This window comes from Molossus molossus, unplaced genomic scaffold (genome assembly GCF_014108415.1).
Source record: "Molossus molossus isolate mMolMol1 unplaced genomic scaffold, mMolMol1.p scaffold_m16_p_8, whole genome shotgun sequence".
Lineage (NCBI taxonomy): Eukaryota > Metazoa > Chordata > Mammalia > Chiroptera > Molossidae > Molossus > Molossus molossus.
The window spans coordinates 43,065,720-43,082,287 of record NW_023425402.1 but is presented as its reverse complement, the minus strand read 5'-3'; the positions used below and the strand labels follow the sequence as shown (position 1 = coordinate 43,082,287).

The following is a 16,568-nucleotide window of genomic DNA, read 5'->3' as shown; positions in this document are numbered from 1 at the left end:
TTCACTGGTTTTCAAACTATCCCACATCACAAATCTGAGTAATAAGTATCACTATGAATGACAATTCACAAAACTCAAAAGTACACGATAAAGAAACCAAGTCAAAACAAAGTATAAAACTTTAAAAATTAACTCTATGAAAATTGAGTAAACTCTAAAAATTAACAAAATGGACTTTCATATATAAAACAATTTAGAAAAAACTATAAGACATCATGCCATGTGAGCGAGGCATCTAATTATAATGAATTTTTAAGTTATTATGTCCTATGTACAAAGAAAATTAGAAAAAATATATAAATAAATAGAAATCTTATTTTTTCCTAGGCATAGGAAAAAAACCCATATGTATATGGTTTTCTCTTTGCACAAAATTGGGCAAGCAAAACCTCTGGAGGCTTGCATAGTAGGTTTTTCTTGACAGTATACATATGCATACAAATGTTACAACGTTGTTGACTTTCTTTTAATGATTTTAGCAAATCCACAACATCCATAATTTATTCAACTATATTCCTGTTGTCATTAATACTGTTTCAAATACTTTCCAATCAAATGAACGACACTGAGGAAAATGCCCTTACACATCTCTGTGTACAACGACAAAGTGACCATTGCTAAAATTCCTGAATCAGAGGAAGTCTTGATACACATTCCCAAACTGACTTCCTGAAAAAATAAATCACTTTCTACATTCACTCTGCACCAGTACTGAATTATATTCACTCAGTACTGAATATAATTAATTGTTAAGCGGTGTCACTCTTACGGGTAACAAATGATACTGATTTCATTTTTTTAAATTTGCATTTTTAGCCTTAATAAATCGCATACAGTTTCATGTTGACTGGTCATTAATAGTTCTAAAAATAATCTGATTCTGACCTTTTAAATAAAGGAGCTATTAATTTCCTTATTGATATTTAAGAATGCTTAATATAGTACATATATTAATCTTTTGTCATATGACACTTTCCCAGTTGTCATTCTCCTACAAATTGCGCTTGTTTTTTGTCACTCAAAATTTTTCGTTTTATGTGAATATATTAATCTGTGACAATATGACTGACCCTGTTGCTTTTTAAATTTTTTGCTCAAAAATGTCTCACGTATCTCAACAGCAGTTATTTCCTACATTTTTCTTATAGATTTGTGGTTGGGTTTTCTTTTCTTTTCTTTTTTCCAGTTCATTTAGAGTTTATTAGAAGAATGGAAAGTAAAGGACAGCTTTCAGAGATATTTAAAACCAAACTGCTAGATGGCTGGAGGCAGAAGGGAGAAGCCGGGGCTGGGACAGGGGAATCCAGGAGGCTCCCAGGAGGAGCTCACGGTGAGAAATGGCACTCCATGCTGAACAAACAGCATTAACCTGTTAACCGAGCGGGACGTATAAATACGTCAAACATAAACAATATCGGGTACGGAAATATATGTTGCGCCCTGGAACGGGCAGGATGTATATTTTCGAACAACAAAAAGTATTAGTCATCCATACATGTCTCGACATGAATTTAAGACACGGAGGGAATCTGTATCATTTCGCTATTGAGAGTGGTGGATGTGTTCTGGGTGAGCAGTGACGGGTACCTACTTACACTTACCTACCTACTTTCGTATTATATATTATTTACTTATATTTTTTATATTTCCAACCTTTTTATTTTAGAATACATTTTTATAAGTGTCCATCAAAATGAATGAAAGCGATATCAGCGATGACGAAATCAATGTACCGGCAGGTAGAAAGAGGAGACGTATTATGAGTTCCTCATCCGAGTCATCTGACAGTAATTTTGACTCCACACGGAATTGAGCGATACTGAGAATGAAGATGGTGAAGAAGTTGATGAAGCTGGTCCTAGCAACAGCATTGTTTCTGAAGAATGGCTACCTCAAAATGCAGAAAGACCACCATTTCCCTTCACTGTACATCCTGGAAAAACTTTCGATACTCCTCCAAAAAAAGTTCCTTTGTTTTATCTTGAGAAGTTTTTAGATGAGGAACTTATCAAATTAATTACAGAGCAAACAAATGTGTATGCCGCCCAATTTTTTGATAATGATCCTGAGTTGAAACCACGTTCGAGAATTTGAAAATGGAAGGATACAAATGAAGATTTTGGGGGGGCTCCTAATTTTACAAGGAATAATTGGAAAACCGGCTTTTGAACTTTTTTTTCCAAGAAGAATAATAATTGAAACACCATTTTTTTTATGAAACTCTGAGCGAAAGCAGGTTTGGATCATTATGTAAGTTTTTGCATTTTGCAGACAATCTAAGTTTTGATCCTAACACATCTAATAGAAAAACATATAAAATTGATCCAATCATCAATTATTTGTCAGAAAAGTTTAAAAGTTTTTATGTATGTGAACAAGAAATATGCATAGATGAATCTCTTTCATTATGGAAAGGGAATTTATCTTGGAAACAATATATATCTACAAAAAGAGCTAGATTTGGAATGAAGTTGTTTATTTTGAGTGAAAGCCAATCTGGATACGTACAAAATATAATTGTAAACACAGGCAAGGACACAAATTATGGTTCGAACTACCCACAAGAAAAACAATCAACAAGAATTGTTTTGGAGTTAACACATGACTTACTGAATAAAGGGTATAGGATTTACTTAGATAATTTCTATAAGTCAATTCATTTGGCTGAACTCTTGTGTCAAAACAATACAGACATGGTTGGAACAATGAGGATAAACAGAGTCGGAATCCCCAGTGAAATAAAAACAAAAAAATTACAGAAAAATGAACATATAGTAAGATTCAAAGACAAACTTATGGTTTTAAAATGGAAGGATAAAAAAGATGTATTGATGCTCAGTTCTATTCATAATGACGAAAAGACAGTGATTGAAAAGAGAGGAATAAGGCAAGAAACACCGAATGTTGTCCTGTATTATAACAAGAACATGGGCGACGTAGATTTGGGAGATGGAGTTATGGTGGCCTACACGGCTGCCCGTAATAGGCTAAAAAAATTTTATAAAAAAAATGTTCTATGATTAATTGATATGTGCTGCTTCAATGCATATATTATATACAAAAAAGATAAAGGTCATTTGGATCAATTACACTTTTTTGATAGAGTGTGTAGAGAAATCGGTAGATAACAATATAGTGAAAACCCACCCAAAGACATCAACAAGCAGCTCTACACCTAAACCATCACACTTAGTTGTAAGGCATTTTCCAGAACAAATGAAAAGTGATATAGGAAAAACTAAATCCAGAAAATGCCGAGTTTACTACAAAAAAGGTGTTAGGAAAGAATCTACATACTGGTGTCCGGATTGTAAGGTAGCACTATGTATCAACAATTGTTTTAAAATATATCACACGGAAATTGAGTTTTGAATTTTTACATATATATTTTAATTTTTTAAACTCAATATTTCTATTTTATTTGTGTGCTTTTGTTTATTGTTCTGTAATTGTTAACTTTTTTACATTTTTTATTGTGTATCTAAATAAAAAATATATATTTTTTGTAATATTTATAATTATTTGTAAAATTTATAATTTTTTAATTCGATGTTTTCATTTTTTTGTTGGTATTCTTTTCTATTTGTTTGCAATTTTCCTTTGTGTTTTATATATAAATAAACAAAAATATATATATTTCATAGTCTTTTCATTTATTTTAAGCATAAATAAAAAAAACATAATATGAAATTACGTCCTCCGGGCGTGACGTATTTACACGTCCTAGTGAAAGAGTTCGAGCCCGTTATATGCTGCGTAATTAAAAAGGAATTCCCCAGTTAACAGGTTAAGAGACTGAAGCCATTTCTAACTCATTTATTCCTCTCCTTTCCTTAAAAGTCATGTTTCTGGAAACAGCCATCTATATTCCTTGTCTCTAATCTTCAGCATTCATTCACTCACCAGGCCAAATACAGTGTGGCTCCCAACCTGGCTAGTCCTCTGCTTTCATCAAAGTCAACGATGTCTTCCAGTTGCTACGTTCAAGGTACAACATCAGTCTTTAGCTAACAAGCTCTGAAAGCATTTAATATTGTTGCCATATACTCCACGGTGAAACTCTTCCCGCTTGTCATCTATAATGACTCCCTCCTCCTACCTTCCTTCTCTCTGCTACTCCATCTTACTCTCCCCTTCTCAGCTCTCCTTCCTCTCTTTCTCGTAAATGCTGGTATTCCTAGGGACTTCTTCAGAAACTTCCCTTCTAAAAACTATCCTTTTCTTGTATAACCACACAATCCCAATCACAAGATGATGATTCCTTAGTCTTTTCCTACACCTTAGGTTCTCCCCTGAGCTGCAGAGATATACTGTCATCCTCATTTCAAATCCTACAGGTCTAAAATGAATTCACCATCTTCCATAAAAGATGTGCTTAAATCTGTTTCCCAATGATATCCCCAGCTCAGTGAAACTCACCTCCATTCAAAAATCATCCAACCTGGAAACCAAGCTAAGACTTATTTTATACTTATGCCTGCCTCTCTGCCACCCACTTCAGTGCCTGCCCCACTCCAACCTACTCAGTCAGTGGTCTTTCAGATTCTCCCTCCTACTCCAAAATTTACCTTTCTCTCCAACCCCACTCCCATGCTCTTGGTTTAGGAGACCCTTAAATCTCTCACCTATATTATTCAAATAGTTTCTTAATCTATAGGACTTCTAGCCTCACCCTTCCCAATGCATCTTTAACATAGTGCTCGAGTTTTTTTTAAACTGTAAATCTTTCAGTGTTTTTTTCCTGCTTAAAATTCTTTAATTACACCCTTCTATTTTAAATTATAAATATTGTGACCACTGTTTTTTGAGTTTCTACTACTTCTTGTCTGCTAAGAATTTTATAAACTGTATTTTAAATACATTATATGGAAGAATTGGATGTATTTCTATGTGAGCTGGCTCTACTTTGTCATGTCTACTTCCTCCAAACAACAACAAATTCCACACTATTACATATAAGAGTCTTTAAGATTTCATTCCTACCTACTTGTTGATCCTTACCTTTGCTACAAGCTTCACATGCTACTCTTCTATTGTACCAAAACCTTTTTAATCCCTAAAATATAAAATATTTTTCTTGCCTTCTTACTTGTATTGTTCCTTCTGCCTGGAATCCCCACCCACTTTTACTCACAGGATCACATTTAGCCTCCAAGAGTTAGCTCAGCTGTCACATCTGGGTTAGATGATCAAGTATTTTATAATTTCATAGTCTTCTAAATGGTTCTCCACCCTAGCACAGGATCATTGTCTGTTTAGCATCTATTTCTTCTACTAAACTCTTAAGGGCGACTATAACAAGGACTCTGTTTCTTGAATGAAATGTCCAAATTAAGCCTGTGCCCACAATACTTAATGAAGTTTGGCTGAAAGGATAAGAGTGATCAGCATACTGGAGTCATAAAAGAATGTGAGAAATAACACTGGAAACCTTGGTCTGGACAGATGAGGATCTTGAATGTTGACATAAAGATCTATTTCTATAGCCAAAGAAGATCTACTGAAGGTTTTCAAATAAACAAACAAACAAAAAATGGACAAAATTTGATGTGAATTTTAAGAAAATAATGAATAGTAATGTGATAAGATGTGAGAGGCTGAAGAAGACATTTTTTTTAAAAGGTCTAGAAATAATTAAGGAGAAATAGAGCTAATTTTGATATAAGCTAATTTCTAGAAATTGGCAGATAGCCAGCCATGTGCTGATGTCTACCTTTTCTGCTGTTTCATGTTAAAATCCTTCCATATAAACTATTTTATCATACAAATTTCTGTTTTTTTAAACCTCTCCCAAGGATATTTTTACATTTATTTTCAGACAGAGTTGGAGGGGGAGAGAAAGAGAGAGAAACATTGATGTGAGAGAGACACATCGATTGGTCGCAACCCACATGACCCCAACTGGGGCCAGGGACGAACCACAACCAAGGCACGTGCCCTTGGCTGGAATCAAACCCGGCACTCTTTGGTCCACAGGCTGACACTCTAACCGCTCTGCCAAACCGGCCAGGGCATGTCATACAAATTTCTCATCACTACCAAACTTAGCAAAGAGGCTGGCACTTTGAGTCTAACACTCAAGAAAAATCTTGAAAGTTTCTAATTTAAAAGTTTCAAAAATAGGCATGCAAATAGTTGAGCTTGCCCAAGAAAAAATGGGGAGAATTAAAGGGCTGATAGTAGAATCTTGGCCACATTTACACTACTGAGCAAAGGGGAAAGAGACATTGACAGAGACATAGTGTTATCAGGACAAGGAGGGGGACCAAAAGAGTATAACATGGGTTGAACTACAGTGATGTTAGTGGCCCCACCCATGATGCATCCCTGAAAGATTTTAGTCTTTGATTCAGATCTATGGCTATCAAAGCCATTTGTTTAATGAACATTCAACAGGCTTCAGGGTAAAATGATATTTTAAATGCCAACCTATACTGAACACTCTGTGTTAAACTGCTTTTCTAATGCTCTGGCTCCATCTGAATAGATTTTAGTATAGAAGCACAATTTTCTTGATTCTTATTTTCAGTTGTTGTCTGCAAATTCTGTGTCATCACTAGTTTTAAAAAATTAAGATTACAAAATTGCAAGAAACTATTCATCATTACTACTTTGATAGTTTTCTCTAATGACTCTTAGTTCATCAACATAGTGATTTTAATTAAACATATTACTGCCATGCTAAAAATTCAAGACCACTTAGGACCTTATCCCTCTCCTTCAGATTGATGCTTCTTTAAGGGTGCTTGTGAATTTCGTAGTAGTATTAAGTTCACGAGATAAAATCCTTCTGTATAATTCTTTCTAACATGAAAGAGTAAGAAAAGTAAAATTCCTTTACTTGAAATTATGAAAATTTCCTTTTACACAATGATTTGCATAAACCCTATAAAATATTCTCTATTAGAATATGATTTCCTTAAATACACACACACACACACACACACACACACACACACACACACTGGTATGTGTAATTTGTGTTCTTTTTCTAGGAAAAGAGACCGCACAGAAAGGATGAAACAATGGTATGGAAACTTACCATCCTCTCCAAATGGACTCTTTATTACAGACTTATTGCTTCCATGTGTTAAAAAAATATTCAAATCTTTGAGCCAATCCCAATCCCTAAAATTTCTGGCATTCTTATTAGGCGCTGAATCCAGAAAAAACATTTTTTTATTATCATAGCCTATCAGAGTCAAAATTTATTTCATTATGGGGATGTGTTAGAAATTAATAATAAAGGTTGGTTTCTACAAGGCTTAAAGAAAGTATGCTATTTAAAGCTTAAAGCTATTAAAATACCACAAATTACTTGGTATCAATATTTAAATAAATAATACCTATTTTGAAGATTGCATTCTAGAACATATAAATACATTTGGAAGAATATTTAAAAAGATGAGACTAACACTTTTTTTTATACAATAAAGATTTTTTTTTTACATCTGTGGTTACATAAAGCTGAGAAATATAAACATCACATAAAATTAATTCATATAATTTTCTGAAACAACAAAATCTTTGCTCAAACTATACAGTGAGGTCAATGAGTTACCTAAACTCTGTTGTCTTTGCACTTTTCCACAAATCAGGGTACACAATGGGAATGCATAACTCCCTAAAAGAAGTACATCTCCAAGTTTTGGTGCGTGTGTCAAACAAAAGAAGGAAAAAGTTCCCTCACCCCAAAATGAGAACAGATGGGAATGTAAAATTAGATGGGAAGAGACAGTGAAGCTTTGGATGACCGACCAAGAAATCTCCCCTGAGAGGAGCCAAATATACCAGACCTCAGCTTGTTCTGCTTCCCAGTTAACTTTCAAAGTAAATCCAACAGGAATGTAAAGCAGTTCTTAGATTCAATGTATTGGTTTTGATTTCTGTAAGCACATATTTTATGAAGAAATTATTGATAAATATAAGTAAAAATATTTTATATTCAATATAAAGTAATCTCCTAATCATTTTTGTGAGTTTAACATTATTTCAAACTTAGACTGTCAACAATAAAATTTTTTTAAATAATAAAATAAATGGCTTACGAAAAAGAGGAAACAGGCATGAACAAACTTAAGATGTGAACACTGAACTCCTTGTATAATGAAAGTGCCATTTTGCTGTAAATTGAAAAACTATGTAAATAAAATATAAATATATTATTTCATTCTTATCCTATTTTATCTGTAGAACTAAAAATAATCTTAATAGTAATGCAAGCAATATTTCCTATACCTACCAAAAAAGTCCCTTTACTTGATATCTAATTTTATATGGCATGAAAATTTTTCTATCTAAAAATACCAACTTTAAAATAATACTCTCTATAATGCTGCATTCTCTTTTTTTTAATATGGGTAATAATTTGGAATTTTATAAAAATAGAAAATCATGCTCTCAGATTATTTAATGCATTTTAAAATAGTGTTATGCATAATCATTATATTAATTATTAAAATATAAAATATTATTTTATAAATATCACTTTATTTGACAATAAGATAATAATCATTCAAATACAATTTTTAAGAGCAACTTTGTAAGATTAGCCTTGAGCTTTTAAAGAGGTACCAAATATCTCCCACAAAACAGTGTTTGTCGAGATTATTTTGTGTATGCTCACTTTCACATAAAATTTACATTCACTGATAAAACAAGGAGAATAATTCAGTCTTTTAAACAACAGTGTTCAAATTTATAGATCATTCTCATCCATAACTTCAAACTTATTTTCCAAGACAACAAGGAAAAGTTCTCTGTGTACCTTTTTCCTGCTATCTCAGGAAACTGGCTTTCAATATCTTAACCCTGTTTCATCTTTTTTAACCTTGCTAAGTATACACAACAAAAAGAAATACAGAAATATGACTCTTCCCAAGTGGAGAAAGCAACTACACCTCACATGTAAGTGATTTCAGCTTAAACAACCAAAGGCCCAGGTAATTTGGCTTCATTGTAAACAGGGAATGAGGCCTTCCATAAAGAAGATGCTCAGTACATTGCATTTAGTTGAATGTGTGCAAGAAATAATTATGGAAAAGTAGATTTTGCTATTCAGAATATTCTAAATAATATGTAATCATTATTACCAAAAAAGAAGAAAATCTCTCAAGACATCCAGCTTGCTTTCTCGTTTTCTCCCTTATCAATGTATTAAAGCCAACAAGCAAAGCTTTGAGGATCCTATGTTGACTATATTTTATTAAAATTCATTTTCCACACTTTCCATTTGTGCAAATGAAATAATTAAGCAAAAACTGTGAACATTTTCAAATTCATCTACATATTAATAAGTCAAATCCTAATTTCCCAAAATATCAAATGCAGATTCCCCTACAAACTTTACATTATTGCCTTAATGCATTTTCTTGTTAGTTGGTTGACTGATTTTAACATGGAAAACAGAACATTTTATAATAAATCTGAAACTGCTATGTTCACCTTGGAAGTTGGGGACTTTGAATAAAGAATGCACACTCATACACACAATATCTACTCAATATTCCTGTCCAAGTGTCCTTTCAAACCAGGTAAGTCACAAGCACTCTGGATGACAAACACTTAACTATAAAAGGAACATGTTTGGCTTACGTTGTTAGGATTTCTCAAATGGCAGATACCCGAGGATCTCTGGGCATATTCTTGGGAGTATTAGAGATTTACCAAGTGTCTTGTTTTATTTTGGTGTCTTCATATAATGATATAAATATAATTATATTCTAGTTAATCTCTTTCACTACTTTTAGCACTATTAATATCACATAATTTCAGAATCTGATTTTGATACAGTGTTTATGATCTTGTTGGTGCTAGCTTTTTATGCTGTGTTTAACTCACAATATGGTATTCCTCAAAATGCAATTCATACATGTATTTTGGGGGCCTGAGAATTATTTTTCTGTCAATATGAATCCACATATTAACCAAGACCAAGAGACACTAGATTAGATAATCTTTCTAACTCCTTCCCAGTTCCAAAAAATATGTTACATCCTATTGCAGCTTACTAATAATTTATGGAGATCAAATTTAAAAGGTACACTTAGAGAAAGCTAACTTCACAAGAGGAATTATATATATTCTACTTGTTTTCCTTTTATAGTCAAATGCAAATTAAATTTTAGATATAATAATAAGATGTCATTCAGTCAGAAAAACAAAATAAGGCTGTTAGATAAAGGTTCCATTAGCAATAGTCACTGTCATTTCAGACGGTTGAGTGGACAACAGAAAATCCTAGTTACTTTTTTTCAGTTTTGTCTCTAACTTCAATAGCACGTTGGTGTTGAAATAATTCATTCCAGCAACCATCATTTTTTACAAAGTCAGAACATTATGATACTCAATGAATAGAATGACAATAAATACCAGGTACTTATGTCATATGATAAGCAATATGTTTCAAATTTTAATTTACTTAATAAATAGAAAAATAATACATCTATTAAGTTTTCTTTTTTAAATTTTGTTAGTGACAACATATATAACAGGTAAAATAAACAGTACATTTTGTTTCTGAATATGGATTATTTTGATCTAGCTTTAAAAACATTTATTTTTAAATTTCCTTCATCTAATTTCAAAATAGAGTGTTGTCAATTATAACTAAAAGATATTTGATTGGTAGAAATCATTGTTTACTGGTTAAAAGTTTAAAAATAAAAACATCTGGGGGGGGCGCAGGATAGGGAAAAGGATATCTCGGGGGGAAAAGGAGAAACATATGTAACAAAAATAAATGAATTAATTAAAAACTAAATAGAGCCCTGACCGGTTTGGTTCAGCCATTAGAGTGTCGGCCTGCGGTTCACAGAGACCCGGGTTCAGTTCCCGCTAAGGGCGCGTACCTCATTTGCAGTTTGGCCCTGGCCCTGGTTGGTCATGCGGGTGGCAGCCACTCGATGTGTCCCTTTCACGTCGATGTTTCTCTCTCTCTCTTCCTCTCTCTCCCTCCCACTCTGTCTGAACAAAAAATTGAAAAATGACCTCGGGTGAGGATAAAACAAAAACAAAAACTAAATAGAAATAAAAACATCATTTCTCATATATCATAATCTTATATCAAGTTTTTAAACAATATACTTTTTTTTTTTAATCCTCATCCGAGAATATTTTTTTTCCATTGATTTTTAGATAGAGTGAAAGGAAGCAAGACAGGGAGAGAGAGAGAAGCATCGATGTGAAAGAGACACATTGATTGGTTGCCTCCTGCATGATCCCAACCAGGCTAGGAACCAAACCTGCATTCAGGTACATGTGTGCCCTTGACTGGGAATCAAACCTGAGACCCCTTAGTCCTCGGCTGATGCTCTCTAACCACTGAGCCAAACTAGCCAGGGCTTAAACCATGTACTCTTAAAGGAATTCTCTATTGATAAGTATTTTAACAATAAAATCATCTTAACACCTGTAAAGTAAAATGTTTGCAAACTACAAAGATAGTCTGAATTTAAAATGCAAATACTTTACATTTAAAATATAGTTATATAATTTTTAATTTGAAAACTTAGGGAAAATGAAACTCATTTAAATCATCTTATTCATATATGTGATGCAGATGTGAATAAAAGTTTTAAGTAAAAGTTCTCCATAAGGAGGTATATATGCAGCATCTTAACTGAACACTTTTAAACAGAAATGTTTTAAACCATTCCTAAAGTTTTACCAACAGTATAACAAAAAATGACTAAACTAATACATTAAATTATTGAGTTTTAAATTATTAAATTTACATTTTGACATTCATTTTTTTGTAAGGTGAAGGCAGGAGAATCTAATATCAATATTAGAGAAACACATTTCATAATAAGCTTAAGTTTTATCATGAAAAAAATATCACATTCAAATTTAAAAGAGTTGTACTGTTACCCTAGCAAACATGACTGACATTAGTTTATTAAATTCATTTAAAACGTTCTTCTTATTATAAATCTTCAGCTTGTATTATTTTAAGATTTCTTTTCTAGATGATGTAATTAGACCATTTACTAAACGACAGTGGAGTCAAATGAAAAATATACATTTCCAAAACATGCATACTTATATATTGTGATAAGTAATTTTTTCTTGGAATAGACACATGCAATTGCACAAATGTTAAAATCAATGCCAAAAAGTTACTCTACCTGAACTGTAGAGCTGATCTCCGATGCAAAGCCGCCTGTCAAGGGAGCCTCGTGACTGATTAGCAGTCGCCCTGTTTTGATCACAGACTGAAAAAGAAAAGGAAAACCTAATGTTGAAGAGAATACATATTTTCAAGCATATGATGGTAGTTTTGATTAAGCAATAAAAATAAATTATTTAAATTCAATAAATAATAAAAATTTAGCAATTCCATTCTATGCCAAATATGTTACAACACAACTCTTTCAACTAGACAGTCATTTGATTTTTGCCCTATAAAAGTTTTTCAATATAATTTATAATCCTAGTAAAAAATGAGATTTGTAATTCTATGCATGTCATCAAAATATATTTCATTATAAAATATTTTTGTTATAAACGGAATTATTGTAGTTTATATTTTCATATCTCAATCTTTTTTCTTCATAGTAATTTAAGAATAAAAGTGGTTTTTTAAAACACTTTTTGGGGTATATTTGCATATAAACAAACAGTCTTAGGAAATACCGTTTTGTGGAGAAGGAAAATACAGAAATAGCATGTAAACTCTAGCAAAGGAAAAGTTAATGCTACAAGATATTCAAGGAGACCTAGCAGGAAGAAATCATTGCAAAACAAATGTTTACAACCCTCTTCGTCTGTGTGCACTAAAATCTGGTTAAGAACCTCAAGTCCATTTTAACATAGAAAGTGTCACAAATAATAAAAATGTATTCTCAATACTGGTTCACATTGTGCATGACATACTCTGTTCAATTAAATTAAAAGGCATAGCTATGACATCATAGCAGGATACCAGCTTTTTTGAACGCTAAAAAATATTAAAAATAACAGCAGGTTATTACCTAAAATATGCTGAACAATTACCATATTACCAAAGAGAAGTGGTAATTCTTCTTCTACATTTCTAATAATTTATCACCTTCCTTAAATTCCACATTACTGTTTCATGAATATAAAATAAAATCTTCCAAGCAAAAATATATACATAAATTGTTTTCCTTCATTCTAGGCAATTAGAGTTTAAAATTTTAGAAGTATGCAGCAATTTAAACTAGCAGATATTAAACTCCAAGATAAGCCAGTATCCATGACAAAAATAAATTACTGTATCTACTAAGTAATTAGCCACTGAAGAACAAAATTTTAAGAGCACCATACCCACCCCCAATGAAATGCTAACCTTGGAATATCAGTGTTTGAATTTTTAGAACTGTGATTAATTATGGCATTTATGACACTCACAACTTTAAAATTTTCCCATGAGTTACTCCTCTTTTTTTTTTTTTTTTTTAAGTTTTGCTCAATCCCTCCATCCCACCCCAACACCTTTCCCACCAGAGCTGTCACAAATTAAATTTAATGTATCTGGTTAGAAATATAAAGAAACAAAAATATTCCACAATCACAAAAAAATAAATGTATTCTCAAATAATTCTCCAAAAGATGTGCTGATTTTCAAAAATTATTGACTAAACAAAAACAGAATTAACAATCAGATTTTTCTTGCCCTGGCTGGTTTGGCTCAGCGGTTAGAGAATCGGCCTGCGGTCCTGAGAGACCCGGGTTCGGTTCCCGCTAAGGGCACATACTTCGGTTGCAGTTTGTCCCCGGCCCTGGTTGGTTGTGCAGGTGGCAGCCACTCGATGTGTTCCTTTCACATCGATGTTTCTCTCTCTCTCTCTGTTCCTCTCTCTCTCTCTCTCCCACTCCACCTGAACAAAAAATGGAAAAAATGCCCTCGGGTGAGGATAAAAACAAAAACAAAAACAAAAAAAAAACAATCAGATCTTTCTTATAGCTCAAAAACCCAGACCCTCTGCTACTGTAATAGTGTCTCAAGATGACAGTCAAAATCCACCCCAGTTAGGCAATGAATCTTAAATTTCTAAGAGGTAGAAATGAGAAACTTCTATAAAAATGCTACTGCTACCTTAAATCTCCACACAGCTGAATTGGTACTCTCAGCTGAGGCCTAGCCAAGATCAAATGACAACCTTCAGAATGATCTCCAAAGGCCAATAAGCAACCTAGGCTTCCTATAACCTGCACAGGGTAGTGGGGAAACCTAAGCACAGAAGTATCCACGACAAAAGCTTCCAACTCTTGGAGTTCATACAACACGATGTGCAAGCAGATGAAATCCTGAGACCTTGAGTGTGTATCCACAGGAAAAAGGCTAAATAAACCCAGATATATCAATATAATCAAGTATTACACAGCCATGAAAAAGATTGAGAAGACTTAGGACATGAAATAATGCCCATAAGTTTGACAAAATAAGCAAATCACAGAACATTATAATTTCATTTTTGTGAAAACCACCACCACAGCAGTAAGGACACCAATAAGCACAGCCATATACATATTGAGCCACACATGAAAACAATCTGAAAGGATTCATTCCAAACTATCAAAACTTATTTGATCCAGTGATCCCACCCCTAGGAATATATCCTAAGAAGCCTGAAACACCAATCAGAAAGAATATATGTACCCCTATGTTCATAGCAGCACTATTTATAATCGCTAAGATCCAGAAACAGCCCAAGTGTCCATCAATAGGTGAGTGGATAAAAAGGCTGTAGTACATATACACGAGGGAATATTATGCAGCTGTAAGAAAGAAAGATCTCTTATCCTTTGAGACAGCATGGAGGGGCATGGAGAGCTAAGTGAGATAAGCCAATCAGAGAAAGACAAATATCACATGATCTCACTTATTTGTGGAATATAGTGAACAAAACAAACTGATGAACAGAATGGACCCAGAGACATAGAAGTAGGGTACAGACTGACAAACCTCAGAAGAGGAGGGTGGGGGGAGGGAAGAGTTAGACCACAGAACTTATATGCATGTATGTGTAACCAATGGACATAGACAACTATGCTGGGAGGGGGTGGGGTGGGACTGGGGGGAGGGTGTCAATGGGGAGGGGGAGAATGATCTGTAACAAAAATGATAAACATAAATAAATAAATAAATAAATAAATAAATAGCTTTACAAAGCAAAAAAAAAAAAACATTTCTCTGGAAGAATGACAGTAAAGGATGTAGAGAGAAGAACCTTTTGTTTTTTACTTTATATAAGATATTTTTATATCATTGAAAGTATTCTCAATAAGTCTAAAATAAATACAAATAAAGGGAATGCGTATGAATTAATGCTGAAGGCAACAAAGACATATTATGTTGCAGTCATAATTTCCTCAAAAAAAATATGATGTTTTTTCTGGTGTTGTAAGTCTAGTTTAAGATGCAAGAAAACCCAAACTCTGGCAGCAAATAGGCACACTAAAAACACAGGAAATCAGTCTCCCCATGGCAGTCCCTGTATGTTCAGCTACAGGTCAGGGTCCTATCCAGTCCATCTCTTGACCAGTAAGCTCTTGGATCCTAGAGAAACAGGGAAATAAGCTATTGGTATCAGAGAAGGTGAAGTTTTTCAATGCCTCTGTATGCATATTATGTAAACATGTGCATTCTTGAACAGTTAATGAAGTAAATCCATAATTTCTAAAACATCCAGAGCTAGAGGGTAGACACAATGAAAAGTAGTGATGCTGTGAGTTTATAGAAATTGTCAGGTATACAAGCTAGTGAGAGAGAGACAGTGTGGCAAGAAGAGAGGAGTCAGAAATAATTATCATAAACAATTAATCATCACAGGATTTGCTATGTGCTAGGCTTTGATCTCAGCATTTTACATTGATTACTTCACTCAATTTGGAAAGTACCTATTTCATTTTTGCTTCTTCAAATCAACTCTTTGATATCTGAAAGTATTAAAATATATAAAACAAATCACATCAAAATTCTGAAAAATGTCAAAAATTAGAAGTAAAACTGATATTTCAAAGTCAGACCCTTAAATATAATTAGCATATGTCATTAAAAGATTGAGTCTGTAAACACAGTCCAATGATTTTATAAGGTATAATATAAATTCAACTTGGTATATGCTTTTTATCCTTCATAATTTTAATTCACTGATTTCTGAAGACAGCTCCTTTACTATTTTGTAAATTATTAACACTTTGTTAATATTATAATGAGATCATGCAAATCTACAAGTTTGAAGAGAGTGTTACTCTATCTTTTTGTGTGTGATTCAACTACATATTATTGTCAACTGTAACAAGCAATTAATTTTTATACACTGAGGCACAATGACATATAACTACCAGGAAATTTTTCTGGCCAAATGTAGCATTTTGATGTACTTAGTAAAAATTAATATGGTGCCTTTCAATGAAAACAGCTGTTAAATATTTTTAAATAAATAACTATAAATATAAATACAAATAATACTTTAAAATTGATAAAATCAATCTTAAAGTTTCAAGTTTTCTTTTGAGATAAATGCATTTCATCACTTTAAAAACGTTTTAAAGGTGTAAAGAACTTTTCAATATGAAAGCCGAACTTAAGAAAGCAA

General features: G+C 32.9%; 1 protein-coding gene across 3 annotated transcripts in view; it reads right to left on the bottom strand.

Moving 5' to 3' along the window:
• The window catches only part of BCKDHB (branched chain keto acid dehydrogenase E1 subunit beta), a 263,784-nt gene that overhangs the window by 54,341 nt on the left and 192,875 nt on the right, over positions 1 to 16,568 (bottom strand). For all 3 annotated transcript variants that reach the window (XM_036249160.1, XM_036249158.1, XM_036249159.1), the window contains exon 9: positions 12,129 to 12,215. In XM_036249160.1, coding sequence (XP_036105053.1) covers positions 12,129 to 12,215 — 87 coding nt within the window. The remainder of the gene's footprint in view (positions 1 to 12,128; positions 12,216 to 16,568) is intronic.